The sequence below is a fragment of the Cibotium barometz genome, chromosome 37, assembly GCF_041138505.1.
Source record: "Cibotium barometz isolate CiBa-2024 chromosome 37, ASM4113850v1, whole genome shotgun sequence".
In the NCBI taxonomy this organism is placed as follows: Eukaryota; Viridiplantae; Streptophyta; class Polypodiopsida; order Cyatheales; family Cibotiaceae; genus Cibotium; species Cibotium barometz.
This window is the reverse complement of record NC_141082.1, coordinates 45,393,990-45,408,393: the sequence shown is the minus strand read 5'-3', so window position 1 is coordinate 45,408,393 and position 14,404 is coordinate 45,393,990. Positions and strand designations below refer to the sequence as shown.

Here is a 14,404-nt window from a genome sequence, read left to right as displayed (position 1 = left end):
ACAATTCAATGCTTTTTCATCCAACAATCAACAAACTTCGAGTTTCACTAACAATCGATAGCCAATGCCTTGTCATTATGGTACTCCTACTAGGTCATGTTCTTTTAACAATTTTAATGCAAATAGAAATCTTTGGATAGCACCTAACAATATACGCACAAATCCCACTCAAAATGTAAAGACTATTAATGATCAAAGCAATTTATCTCAACCCAATCCTATTAGTCACAATACTAATATTGCAAACAAACCTCGCCCTCGTCGATATTGGAAGAATGTTAGACCATCAACTGCTCCACTTCATAACATCGAAGAGGTACCCAACAATGATGGTGATTATGCTCTAAATTGGTCCAAAGACACGCTACATGATGATGGTAGTCCTGAACAAAGAGATATGCCATGTAACCCTATTTTGTCTTATTCTTTACTTAAGATGGAGGGTAAAATCAAAGGTTATGTTATTATTGTGTTGCATGATGATGTTAGTATGCATGATTTTATTTCAGAATGTGTTGTTAAGAAGTTGTAATTAGAAACACACCCATCTTTTTATAAGGTCAAATCTGCATTCCAAGGTACATGTTACAATGGTACTAAGAAAATTAGGCAACTAGAGAATTTCATTGGTCCTTATAAAAGAGAAAAGAGAATTCTTAATTGCACCATTGTATACCAGTGATATCATTCTAAATATGCCCTTTCGTCATCAATTCAATCCTCAAATTGATTATAACACACATACGATGTGGATCACACACCAAAACCAAACTTTAACTCTTCATAGTAGTGTGATGCCACCGATGAATTTTTTCCACTTCTATCACACATACAAGCTAAACGTGCTTTATGTAAACAAGACAAAGCTTACATGATATATGTAAATGAAATTGAAGCAATTGACCATAGTTTGTCACCTAGTCAACATCTTTTTCTAGATCAATTCAAAGACTCCTTTATCAATGATCTACCCCCGGGACTACCTACATCTTGTCCAAAAGACGACATAATTGAGATTATCCCTGGTAGTCAACCACCTCATAAGGCTCCTTATAGACAAAATCAAATTCAATAAAAAGAGTGCTATAAGAACCATCCGGCCGACCTCCAACACTAGCCATGTTATGTCCACACAACACATGACATAACAATATAGATATACTACCGATGCTACACAAGTCATAAGCTTGGTATTTCGATGATCATCCAACATGTAAGCTTGGAGATATCCTAAAATCTAATACACGAAGCACTTAGCGTGGATATAAAAACATGTGGCCAAAAAAGGTGATGATAGAAATATAACGCCATTGCCTTAGAGTGTTTACACACTTGGGTGGAAGCCCACGAAAAAGTTTTGCCCAACCAATCAGATCATCACAATCACCCGCCCATTTGACATTTCTTTACAGGCTGTGACCACGCCCATGCACCCTCAGCGCTGATGTGTTTGTTGACTAGAGCCCAACAATCACCGCTCCCCACATCTCTCTTGCAGGACGCCTTTTCCGTGGGCATGTGCCCATAGTCTGTAAACACCCATACTAGTAGCACCAAGAGAACATGGGCATCCGGGCGTGGACGCCCAGGTGACTTTACGTGCTCTTAAACACGTATGAATGTATACATCACTCTTTGTCTCTATCTGGGCGTATTGAAGGCTGCCCTTCCACGTGGAATTTTTTGTCTGCAAAATTTCCCGTTCCCGCCTAGCTACGCATGTTTCCCTCCTCTCTCTCTCTCTCTCTCTCTCTCTCTCTCTCTCTGTGTGTGTGTGCCGCCTCCTTAATACAACCCAGTTCATTGTTGTGGGTTTGGAAGGTGCCGAGCGATCTTTCGACCAGGACAAGAGAAGCGTGTGCATTTCTGCAAGCCTGCGACCGAGGTCATCTTTCAAGGTCAGTGTGCTTCTCGTCTGTGGACGAGAGAGAGAGAGAGAGAGAGAGAGAGTGGGTTTACCTTCCGTAACCCTCTTCTTACAAAAGAAAAGCCTAATTTGTTATTTATTTCCTCACAATGCTGTCTTCCCCTTGTCAATGTTCCTAACTGTGTCCCATGCTTTTCTATCGTTCATGATCATTTGCAACCACATTTCCTCTTTCCCAGAAGATGAGGGCTATATCTGGTAAAAATCTCCATTTTTGTACACATCTTGGTACAAGTTCCATAAGGTCGTAGACATCAAGCTCCCCATTGAAATGTCACACAGAGGCCGTTCATTTTTCTAGGAAATGACTATCTGCCTGTGTTTGGTGACCGTGTAAGACAGGGTTTTTATTTTCTTTGTCAGCCCAAATGATTTCTATGGATGGTTATACCTATAGGGCTATGCCCCCATCAGGGGTACACACTATGGCCGCCTGCCAGTGAAGGACCGGCAATCTTGCCCATCCAAACTCCCGCCTTCCTGTGAGTGCCCTATGCATGCATGTACGGGTAGGTACTCTGGCAGCATACTAGAGAGAGCGTTTTTTCCTCTGGTCGGCTTAAGCAATTCTTACGTAGAGTCTCTGGCTGATTGCTGCTTGGTAATCTCTATTTCATCTGCACTTGATGTGTTTTTGTTTTCCATCAAGTAAAACAGTGATTGCTATAACATGAATGTCTACCACCAGAGCATTTTGGTGCTCCTTGAATTTTTGCCTTATATTTGTGTTTTGTATGTGCAGAAGTTCTTGCACTAATAGCTCAAGCAAAACTCATATCCAGTCTCTCCTTTCGTTTAACAGCGATATGCATGACGCCAACGATCAAGCTTGGTACATGAATAAGCTTTCTGGTTCAGGGGTGGTCAAGTCTCCAAATGAAGTGCAAAACGGCAGCAAGCTAAGATCAATGGATGATATTTTAGGGTGTTTGTCAGTAAAATGGAAGAATCAAAAGCAGGAACAATCAGCTCAAGGGGATGAAAACGGAGCTCTGATTTCTGTAAACAAGGAGAATGACTCACATGTGCTCAATAGGGCTCCAAATGCTTGCAACGCAGATGGAGGTGCTGGGACCCAGCTTGGTCTGTCAAGGACATCATGGGCTCAAGCCTTTACCAATGAGAATGTAGAACTGGAGAAGATGACCCTTAAGGAAATGCAAAACTCTCTCAAGAAAGCCATTAAAAGTTCCCTGAATATTGAGGGTTGCTTTGTCTCCACCATGCTCCCTTCAAGTACTTACTTACATCCCATCAGCTGCCCTGGCACCCCATTGAGTGTGGATACTGAAGTACCCACGGTTGGCTTGGAGCTACATTTGGAGGACTCTACATCCGACAGTGCAGGTTCTAGCGATAATGTTTCTCTTGGAGAAGATGCTGTAGGCATTGCATCTTCGTCTGATACATCTGGAAGTCTGCTGCATGAAGCTAGTGTTCAGATCTCAAAGGCTGGTGTTATTGAAGGATCGACATCCCATAGAAGAAAAGCTTTTATAGGCTCTGCAACAGTGGTTCTGGCTAAAACAGAGGTCAACGAGGATGATGAATGGACTCTGCAGATGTGGCAGCAGCAACATTGTTGTCGCCGAAGAACCAAAAAACACAAAAAATTGCAGCAGAAACTTCCAGAGAGCATCGGAAAGGTTGGCTCTGTTGGCCCTTCTTCAATTCTGAATACTAATTCAACTTGCTCTGCCAATTCAGTTCCAAAAGTTGACAAGTATCAGTCGGATTCTTCTCCAAGCATTTCTCTAGGCCATGCTTTACCAGAGAATGTGGTAGTCAAAGGTTGTAACACAGCTGGTCATGCATTGAGAGCTGGTGAACCCAACGAGGGCTCTGGGTCTTGCAAAAAAGAACTACCCACCACTGCTAAAGCTAGTGGTGTTGAAGACAGCCCTGAGATGTTGGTTTCCCCCCTCACTCATTCAACAGTAAGGTTAGAACTAGAAGATGAATCAGACATTGGCACATCAAAAGCTGCATTGCCTGAAGGGTTGCAGACAGGCAATTTTGGTACTTGGGGAATGAAAACATGTTACAAGACCCTCTCTGCCACACTCTCCAATTCAGATCTATCACAGATCAGGGTTGTTCGCAAGCCCAACTCACAAAATCCATCTCAGAAAGCCTGTTATTTATCGGACCTTCAACAAGGTCAAGGCCATGTTAAGTTGTTTGGGCAGGAAAAGACGTCTAAAATGTCAATGACCAGGGATATCAAGGTAAGCCTCTCTCCTACTGGTGCTGGTGGTGGCGAGCAGCCAGGACCTGCAACGCAGTTGCATGACAGAAAAGGAGTTTGCAAGCTTCCCAAGGATGCAAGTGAAGAGCTTATTCAGAGTGAGGAAAGATACAGGTCCCCTGAAGATTTCCCTGAGGACCACATCTCTAGCAGAACTGACTCTATCACAAAATGTATACCAACGATCAGTCCTTTAAAGCAATCTAGAGGCAATTTCAGTACGGTAAATAATGAGGGGTTATCTGAGCTGCCGGCTGGCTTGAATGGGATTGAAAGCTTCGAAATCGAAGAGGAGTGTCAGCAGAAACCTGCGAAGATTCCTTGTAAACGAAAAGTAAGTTGGTTTTTTTGGGTCTTTGTACTATGTTCAAATGCGGTCACTAATTTCACGTTTTTGAAAGGTCTTCTGTTTGCTAAAGCTTAGAGACTATCTGCAGGCCATATCTCCATTTTCTCAAGAGAAGCTTCTTCAGGCGTCCAAGCTTGGAGAGTTTGGCTACACCCTGGAAAACAGAGGTATTGTTGGGCCACCAAGTAACCACAAGCTTTGTTTTGCGCCGGAAGAAAGTTAGGAGATCTGTACCTGTTGATGACAGATGGGCGCTTTTTTGCAGGTGTGAAGAGGTTTCCTCATTCTTTCAAGGGCTTCATTGGGCAGAACAGCTTCAGTGAAAAATGGGTTGATATGTCCAGCCGGAAAAAAAGTGAAATTAGCAGTGAACCCTTTGGTGCAACTGAGATGACTGGCCACAGAGAGGAAGCTATACATGGGTCTCCCTGCCACAATCGGCAGAAACGAATGTTTTTGAAACCTTACCAACCCAAGGCCTCATCACCAACCCCTTCCTCGTCTGATAGGCATGTTGCAGGACCAACAGCTATTGCTTTTCGGCAAACACCTTCACATCCCCAGAAGCACTCTCTTGTATTACACACTTCACCTTCTCCATCCCCCCAAGAGCCTAGAAAGGCTACAAATGGAACTTCACCTGTTGGATTATCCCCTTCAATCCCAGCAAAAGGAATCCTGAGATCAACCTCCCAGGCCTGTCAGGGCCCATGTTGTTGTGAGGGATGCGTCTCTGTGCGGTCCCGTGCTGAGAGGGCATCTGAGTTTTCTCAACGCCAAATGCAAGATATTGAAGGGCTTGCTGTGAAGCTCATGAAGGATTTGAGCATCTTGCGTGGTATAGTAGAAGATAGGCTTATTCAAAGTTCTGTTAAACAACGAAGTCCATCTTCTGTCTTGAGTTTAGACCAGGTAGAGAAGCTTACCCCATTACTTGTGTGAATGCATTAGTGCAAGTGAGTCTGCAGATGAACTGGGCTTTTGTATTGATGTCACTGATCATGGTTTTTTCCAATGTGCAGTTGAAAATGGCCACGAGTAATGCGCTAGAAACGGAAGAAACAGCTAAAAAGTGGCTGGTTAGAATGGCACGCGACTGTAATCGCTACTGTAAGATCATGGTATGTCTCATGTCCCCATCTCAGAGCTTGCCTGCACGTGTCTTGATAAAGCTTTTTTCCTCCTTTGCATCTTGCATGTACTTATCCTCCCTCCTAAGATGTGCATGCATGCAGAGAGAGCTTGCATAGCATGCATGCAGAGAGGGCTTGCCTACATGCTTTTAGATTGATTATATTAGTTGTTGTTGCTTTACGTGATGGCATTATGATCAAAGCAAACAGCCTGAGAGCTTGTGCTTATGTTGCAAATTGTCTGTAAAAGCATGGGAGAGTTTATTCTTTGTCCTTATTACCACTTGACTGAGCCTTTTTCCTCTGTATCTTGCCTGTACTGTAGCACCCCTCCCCTTCCCCCAACTCTCTCGTTCTCTCTCTCCCCCCGTTCTCTCTCTCTCTCTCTCTCTCACACACACACACACACACACACACACACACGCATGCATGCTGTGTGAGAGAGAGAGCATGCTTTTGGATTCCAGAGGCTGTTGCTTTGCGTGATAGCATTAGAGTTTGCAAAAACCTGAGTGCATGTGCTTATGTTGCAAATTGTGACTTTTCTACCTTTTTTTTTGGGTCCCTGGTGTTGTAATTAAATCTTGTGGGCTGGTTGTATGTGATGTTTTAACTTTTTTGCAGCGTATGCAAGAGAGAAAGCTCACCTTTGCAGATGAATTGGGCGGTCAGCTCTGCCATGTTAAGGTGTTCCACTCAGATGCCCTCTCTGACTCCACTACAGAGCCCCGTAGGCCAGCTTTGGAGGCGAGCAGCAGCATCCTCTCTACTCATGATGAGCAGCTTGCAGTTGATGCAGCTGAGAAGAAGAAAGGGAGCTGTTGAGGGCAATCTGATCAAGCTAAGAAGAAAGGCTTGACTTGTTCAATTCTTCATCACCATTTGTGAGTCGTTAAAGGACCTAACAACTGCACCTATTCTGTGAGGGTTAGAAGGGCGCAAGCTTAAAGTCTTGGACATGGTCCATGCAATTATAATCAAAGGTTGTGTCAAGTGCTTCAAGGCTATTTTTGGGTGGAGAAATAGAGTTGAAATGTCTAAAGCTAAAATCTAAATTGATGGGCATTGGTATGCTGTGCGGTTAGCTTTTAGACATGCCATCATCTATGAAGGCAAGGCATTTTCACTTCTATGTAGTCTTCTCATGATGCTGCTTGTTCATCGAGAGAGAGAGATATATATATAGAGAGAGAGAAAGGATGATGATGACGATGGTTACTTCATGGTCCCGAAGGAAAGTAAGAAAATTCAAGTTGTTAAACGATACAGCCCTTTCCGTAAGCATTAAGCATGCTTAACCTTGTCGAATTTTCTGATTTTCTGAATGAAATAGTAATGCTCAACTTCTCTTTATTCTCCTTTTGACCTACAACGCCTCCTTGAGAACTCCTTCTTTTGATAACATTTCTTAAGAGCTCTCCCTTTTTGGGCAACGCTCTTGGTCTTGGGATGCTTCACAATTCCACCTTGGCCTTTGTTGATGTTGCCCCAATCTACCTTATCGATGAAAGGCTTGACAAGTTCCTCAAGCTGTGTTTGATGCTGTGCTTCTTTCTCGTTTTGTCAATGGTCCTCTTCCGTGGTCTCGCATATCTATTTGATCAGGATTATATGAGAAGAATGTGGGGCAGAGGGTGAGCTTGAGCTCATTACAAGCAAACACACACACACAAGAATGCGGGGGAGATGAGCTTGAGCTCCTTGCAAGCAAGCACACACACACAAGAATGCGGGGGAGCTTGAGCTCCTTGCAAGCAAGCGCACACACACAAAAGAGTATACAAGCGTGCAAGAGGTTGAATTTTTTTCATTTTTTTTCTTTTCTCTATAACCGTTACATAAAGAGATAAGAGTACATACTATAAAAGAAAGATACTCTTACTACAACATACAAAGAGAGGTCCATAGTGAATCCAATTACATGAGTTGGTGTTATAACTATGTCATAACTCTAGTATACCAAAGTGGTTGTGACATAACTTATAAACTAGTATATCATTCATAATCTAGTCAGTGGTACAAGTGCAGAAGCTATCATCTAAGTGGGCATCAACGTCCACAACACTAGTTAAGCTCGATATCTCAACACTCTCGTAAGAGCTCAACTCTAACACTTTGAAAAGAAAACATAAAGCTATTAGTAGATCTTTTATTTGGTGCATTACTAGTTCAATCAACATCTGAATATTCATGTAGCTATATCTCTTTGCCAGTCTCATAGAAAATGCTATAATCAATAGTGAACTTTATGTATATGAGAACCCATCTAGCTACATCTAAGTGTGGTTTTTTACGAGCTTGCATAAATTGACTCACAAGTCTAAGAACATAGTTTAAATCTGGCCTAGTAATGATCATGTAAATCAAGCTATTTCACTATGTATCTATACATAGTGGGGTCTTTCAAAAGGTCACTTGTATTTGTGAAAAGATTGATATTTTGCTCCATGGTACTAAAATAGACTTACAACTTGTCATACCAGACAACATGTCAAAGCTATACTATCTCTATAATAACAAAATGCCATTAAGTGATCTTACCATCTTTATACCAAGAAAATATTCTAGCTCACTCAAATATTTTATCTTAAACTTATGCTTCAAAAGCATCCTAATATCATGTATGTAAACATCACTATTATTAGTTATAATCAAGTCATCTACATAAATGACTAACAACATGAATGACTAACAACATGATCTCTTTACTTGTCTTTTTTACATAAAGTAAAAAATCTGCATTGGATATTCAATGGTAACAAGATACTTCTCGATCTTGCTTGGCCATGCTTTGGGACCTTGTTTCTTGTGTGCTTTACATAAAATATGGATGTACATCGCTCTTATAACTTAGTGGCTATATCATGTAAAACTTATTCTTGTAAATCACCATGCAAGAACACATTCTTTATATTCATTTGATGTAGAGACCAATCCTTCAACCATAGCAATAACTCTTACAGTTATCATTCTCGTAATTAGGTTAAATGTCTCCTCATAGTCAATGCTATATGTTTGTGCGTAACTCTTGGCAAAAACCAATCTTGCCTTATATTTGTGTTTGACAGATTTATTTGAGTTATGCTTGACCTTATACACCTATTTGTCTTCTTATCTTTAGGCAAAGACACTAATTCCCATGCTACATTTGTATCTAAACCATCGCCTCATCCATGGCATCTTCCCATTTGTTATTTTCAAGTGCTTTGCTCAAAACAAGTGGACTCTATCTTATATTGCTTTAACCATGTAAGCATAGTGATGGGATGTATATCCATCTTATCTTAACCTATCAACACAGTATCAGACTCGAGAAGATCTGCATACACCTGGATCACTGTCGGTGTCTTTGAAATAGCCTTGGTTCTCTATTCACTAGGAGTAACCATTGACGAAATGTTAAGCTTCTCATCAAGGCTCTGCTTGGAGCCACTAAAGTCACCATCCATAGAAGAGTGACATGCTGATAGATTAGGTGTAAAAGGTTGATTTATCTTTTTTTTTCTTTACGTGATACATGTATACGAGCACTTGTAGTACCATGAGATGATGCATCTACATTCCTTGCATTTGTCCTCAACTTGCTTGATTATGGACTAACATTGGATCCACTGTTAGAGGACTCTCTAGGTTTACCAGGTACTTGTGATTGTTGCTTTACATGTGGGGCATTATCATTACTTCTTGCATCTGTAACTTCAATTGCTTTTGTTGGTGCATACCAGCTACTCATCTCATCAAAGACAATATCTTTGCTTTCTTGTATCTCATGAGTGGTAGGATTATAGCATTTATAACCTTTTTGCTTCAAAGCATAACCAATGAAGATGTATTTCTCTCCCTTTGGATCTAACTTGGTTCTCACACTCCATTAGGAACATGCACATATATAATACATCAAAACACTTTCAAGTGAGATACATTTGGTTTAATGCCTATAAACTTTTATTCAAGCGTCATGCCATGAACATCTATAGTAGGGATCCTGTTCATGATGTAAATAGCAGTTGCTGCTTCAACCAAAAAGAATCTGGTTTATTCTTTTAAAACATGAAGGTACAAGAAATTTTTGCAATGTGCGTGTTTTTCCTTTCTACAACACCATTTTGTTTGCAAAGTATATCTTCTCAACCAAGGCTTTAAATCTCTAAAAGGGAGAAAACACCACACTTTTCTCTTTCATGAAGTAAACCCACACTTTTCTCCTTTATAAAAGGGACCAAACACCACACTTTTCTCCTTTATAAAAGGGACCAAACACCACACTTTTCTCCTTCACTCTCATGAAGTAAAGCCACACTTTTCTAGTATGATTATCAATGAATGTAGCATAGTATCTACAACCTGTAATTGTTGCATTCTTGGTTGGTGTCCATACATTAGAATGTATGGCCTTGCCTTGACGTGATTTGCATGGGAGAAAGCATGTTTGGTCTACTTACCAAGTTGGTATGGTTTTCACACACTTCTACATACCATGTTTACCTTAAACTTTGGTAAACCTGCAATAATATTTTGGGCCTACATAGACTTTAGCTATTATATATTCACATGACCAATGTGCTTGTACCATATGTTAATACGCTTAAGTCATATGGTAATATCTGCGATGACACCTGTTCCATGTACAAACATGGCTGTCTTTAGGCATCTTTCCATTTCTATTACCCTTTTGCAACTAAGTAGCATTGATTTTTGAAGCCTTCCACAAAGTACTCTTGAGGATTGAACCTCACTCGTAGACCTTCCATCTTTCCAATAGAAACCATGTTTTTCGTAATGTTAGGAACATGAATATGTCAGGTACTTCATATGATAAGAATAAAAAGAGTCCCAGTTATTGAGCCACTCCATGGGTCCTTTTAAAATAGGAGAACACTTTAGTCTTGCATCGAATCAAGTAAATGTGGACACCGATTGGATACATAGCTTCATTTTGAAACCTTTTCACAAAGGACAATGATAGGCTATCAAGTCTAAAGTCCCACGATTGGAATAACTTCTTGTAAGTATCATACAATTAAAAGCTTGCTTACCTTTCTTATTTTTTATAACATTTATTCTTATTTTATTATGATTATTTATTTAAATATCTTAAACTTTGTACTGCACTTTATTACATGTTTTACCACTGGTCATTCGTGACTATTTGACTCCTAAAATATGCAATATTATTTATAGACGAGAACTTGTGAGGTAATAATTCAAACACACTGTTTACACTACTAGGCATGCTTGTAAATTTTACTAATATATATGGAAAAAGAAATACCACATAGCTTCTTTGACATATAAGTGCATACACTCGAGTATTCACATCATGGATGAAATATCACTTGTGAGCATTTTAAGTAGCCGCTGATGGATATTCTTCTTTGAGCAATTTTTGAAAGCTATGAAAGGGTTTGTACATCAAAGAGCATGACCTAAGGACTCCATGGCACAAGGATGGTTGGTTCACCAATCACTATGTTATATAATACATGGAGAATATGGATCTAAATGCACCAAAGATGTAGACAGAATAACAAGATGAGAAGATGATTGTGAAGGTGCTACCAGGCAAAGGTAGGCAAGTTAAACTCTCGTACAAGCTTCATGAATAAATTGAAAAGATGATCGTGAAGGTGCTACCAGGAAAAGGTAAGCAAGTTAAATTCTCGTACAAGCTTCATCAATAATTGAAACCTTTGTCATATACAATATGCATGTATGAAATAATAGATTGAATTGTATGAGAAATAAAAGATGCTCTTTGCAAAGGAAAGAAGCTTCAACTATGCCTCGCATAGTGGATTGGATTTCGAGAGACTCTAAAGAGGATGGAGAGTGAGGGAACAATATTTCCTCATGAGATGAAATGGAGATGTCCTTAGGATGAATTACATACAATAGTAATGTTTAACCAATATATTTTTACTTATTTTGGTAGGTATGATTTCATAATAGTATGTGGCCATCTAGCCAACATTTTTGCATTCAAAGCGTTGATTCACGTAGAGTCACAATGGATTCTAACATTATTGCCTCATTTCAGTAACAAAGTCATGTTAGCATCACATGGATATGTTGGTGTGCTTAAGGACATCATTTACGTTGGCTATAAGAACTTCAAACAAGTACTCCTAAAGGTACGATGGTTCTAAACCTGGCAATGATTATGGAAAAGTTGAAATTAGTAGAAAAATATAGGATTTGTGGCCAAAGTTCTTATCCCCTAGATAATGAATATTTTTTTTAGATATACCATCATCTTACATTGTATCTCCCACATGAGAATTTTGTAGTATAGGGACACTACACATGAGTATGGCTAACATTTTCAACACCTCTTCCATTGGCGATGCCAATGGATTGAGGATAAAGAGCACCTCTTCATGTGGAGAATCCAATGGATCCACGATAAAAGGAAGTTTATTAAGGAAATAAACTTGGCTAAATCCTTATCCCGTAGATAATGAATGTCTTTCTAGATATCATAATCTAACATTGTATCTCTTGCATATGAGAATTTTGTACTACATGTACACTAAAATTAGTTTCTCTTATTTGGATCCTGGAGATTAGATCTCAACTAGTGTAATACAACCTTGAAACTTAATAAAGATGTTTCATTTACGTTATTAAAATTTAGTAAAAAATTAACTATACAAATAACAACAAGAACATGAAGATGATATATATCCAAATTACTGTCTCATGAATTAATCTCATATCATTGAGAAAAGGAACATGAAGATGATATAAATCCAAATTACTTTCAAGAATTAATCTCATATAATTGAGAAAAAAACATTACTATCAAGAATTAATCTTATATAATTGAGAAAAAAACATAACGTGATAATTTCTTCTTTGTGTAAAACCCAACAATAATGAGTTATGCTTATTATAATCAAAAAAGTGTGAGACCTTCAGTGTGTAGGCCCTTGATGTGTGATACTGTCAAGGAGGCTCTTTGTAAGGCCCAACTAGGCCCCTTGGGAGAGATGGAGACTTGGATTGATTCCATGGATGAGGACTTTGATGTGGCTGGCTATAACAAGAGAAGCAAGATGGATCTTTCTCATTTGAAGATCATTCGATTTGCTCAAACACGATGGAGGAAATTTTGAGAATCTAACAATTTGAGAATCAGATTTAGTTAGGTCAGAACGACATGAAAGCAGTATCCCTATCATAAGTTTTATCCTCCAAGATTCCAAGAGGATAAGATGAATGAGTTCTAGTTCTTAGAGTTGACTTAAGATGTGAAGATCATAGAGAAGTATCATCAAGCCTTTGCTAGTATCCTCCATTTTTCCCCAACAATGAATAAACCTTCCCTAGCAACAATGGATGAAATAAACCTTCTTCATGTGCAAGCTCAATTCACCTCTTAATATGTTGCTCAAGAATGCAAAGATTTCATCAATATCCAAAGCCTTTCCACGTGAATCCTCCCGGGAAGCCTTTGTCCCCTCTTACCTTTGCCAAGAGACCCTTTATTCCAAGGAATGTTTTCAATCTCCTTGCACCAAAATAGAACTATGGGTAAATTAGAGTTAAGGAAAAGGGTAAATAGGGAGTAGAATTGAAGGAACTTTTTACTCTCAAGTGCCAGCTACCATTTTTGACAAATGAGCAGTGAAGTAGGTTCCCCATGGACTTAGAGCAGCAAGGAGAAATTAAAAAATTAATAGGAGCCTTGGAACATGTAATTAGATCATGCATAGATGTACACATGGACTTGGAGTAAGGAAAAATTCAAAAATTAATAGGAGCCTTGGAACATGTAATTCGACCATGCATAGATGTACACATGCACCCCCTATTTAGAAAAGTAAAGGAGAAACCTTAGTGAATTATGGTATAAGGATTAAGTGGGTTAAATAGATTAAATATTTAAATATCATATGATGGGACTGGATGTAAAAGGAAGAGAAATGAGTGGTGAAAATTGAAAAGAAACCAGGTTGCCATCAAACTACTAATTTGGAACTAGATAACTAATGTTTATTTACACACACAGGTGGGAGTTGAGTTAAAAGGTGGCACTAGTTACGTTGCATGTCTAGACCCACCTTGGGGTTATGAAAAGGACCCTCTCTCCCATGAAAGTAGGCACATTTTTTCCTTGATACCCTACACATTTGGGAGTTTACATCATCATTCCCATGGTGATTTTTGAGGCTAGAGGAGGTTTTTTCTTTTAGGTGTAGAAACTGGACATCCTTCCTCATATTTCTGAAGCAAATCAATAAGCAAGCAAGTGTTTTTGATCCCTCTTGATTCATTTTCACTCGGTTATTCAAAAGTATCATATTTTTTTTGAAAGAAAATACTTGATTCATGCCTGTAAACTATAATAAGGAAACACTTTTAAATTCCTCTAGTTTTTGGATTTTGGATTTATTATATTCATTTATTGGTTAAGTCCATAAATAGCGGTAAAATTTAATAAAGGTATCTTTAATGGAAATAATGCCCTTTTCACCCAAAATCTTTGAGGAATTATGTAAAGTAGATTTTCCTTATTCTAGGAATTATAATTAAAATTGCACATTCGAATTCATGGAAAAGCGCTTGGAAACATTGCCTCTCTAGCCTTGGTGAGGATGCATGCCCTAATGCTATCTGTGTCTTTGCTGCTATGGCCACAATTTGAAAATGGGTCCCAAGAAGGTAATGCTTAGGTATTGATAGTATAAATCAACTATCTACACCTCCCCACCATCATATGAAAAATGAAACTTCTTCGGTGTTGC

General features: G+C 39.2%; 1 protein-coding gene across 1 annotated transcript; it reads left to right on the top strand.

Moving 5' to 3' along the window:
* Positions 1 to 1,786: 1,786 nt before the first annotated feature.
* LOC147617314 (uncharacterized) lies at positions 1,787 to 6,826 on the top strand. Its single transcript, XM_086776964.1, has 6 exons — positions 1,787 to 1,898; positions 2,670 to 4,509; positions 4,613 to 4,691; positions 4,790 to 5,436; positions 5,547 to 5,645; positions 6,282 to 6,826. Exons 2-6 carry the CDS (start codon positions 2,734 to 2,736, stop codon positions 6,480 to 6,482), a joined length of 2,802 nt encoding a protein of 933 aa, XP_086633090.1. The 5' UTR covers positions 1,787 to 1,898; positions 2,670 to 2,733; the 3' UTR covers positions 6,483 to 6,826.
* The last annotated feature ends 7,578 nt before the right edge of the window (positions 6,827 to 14,404 follow it).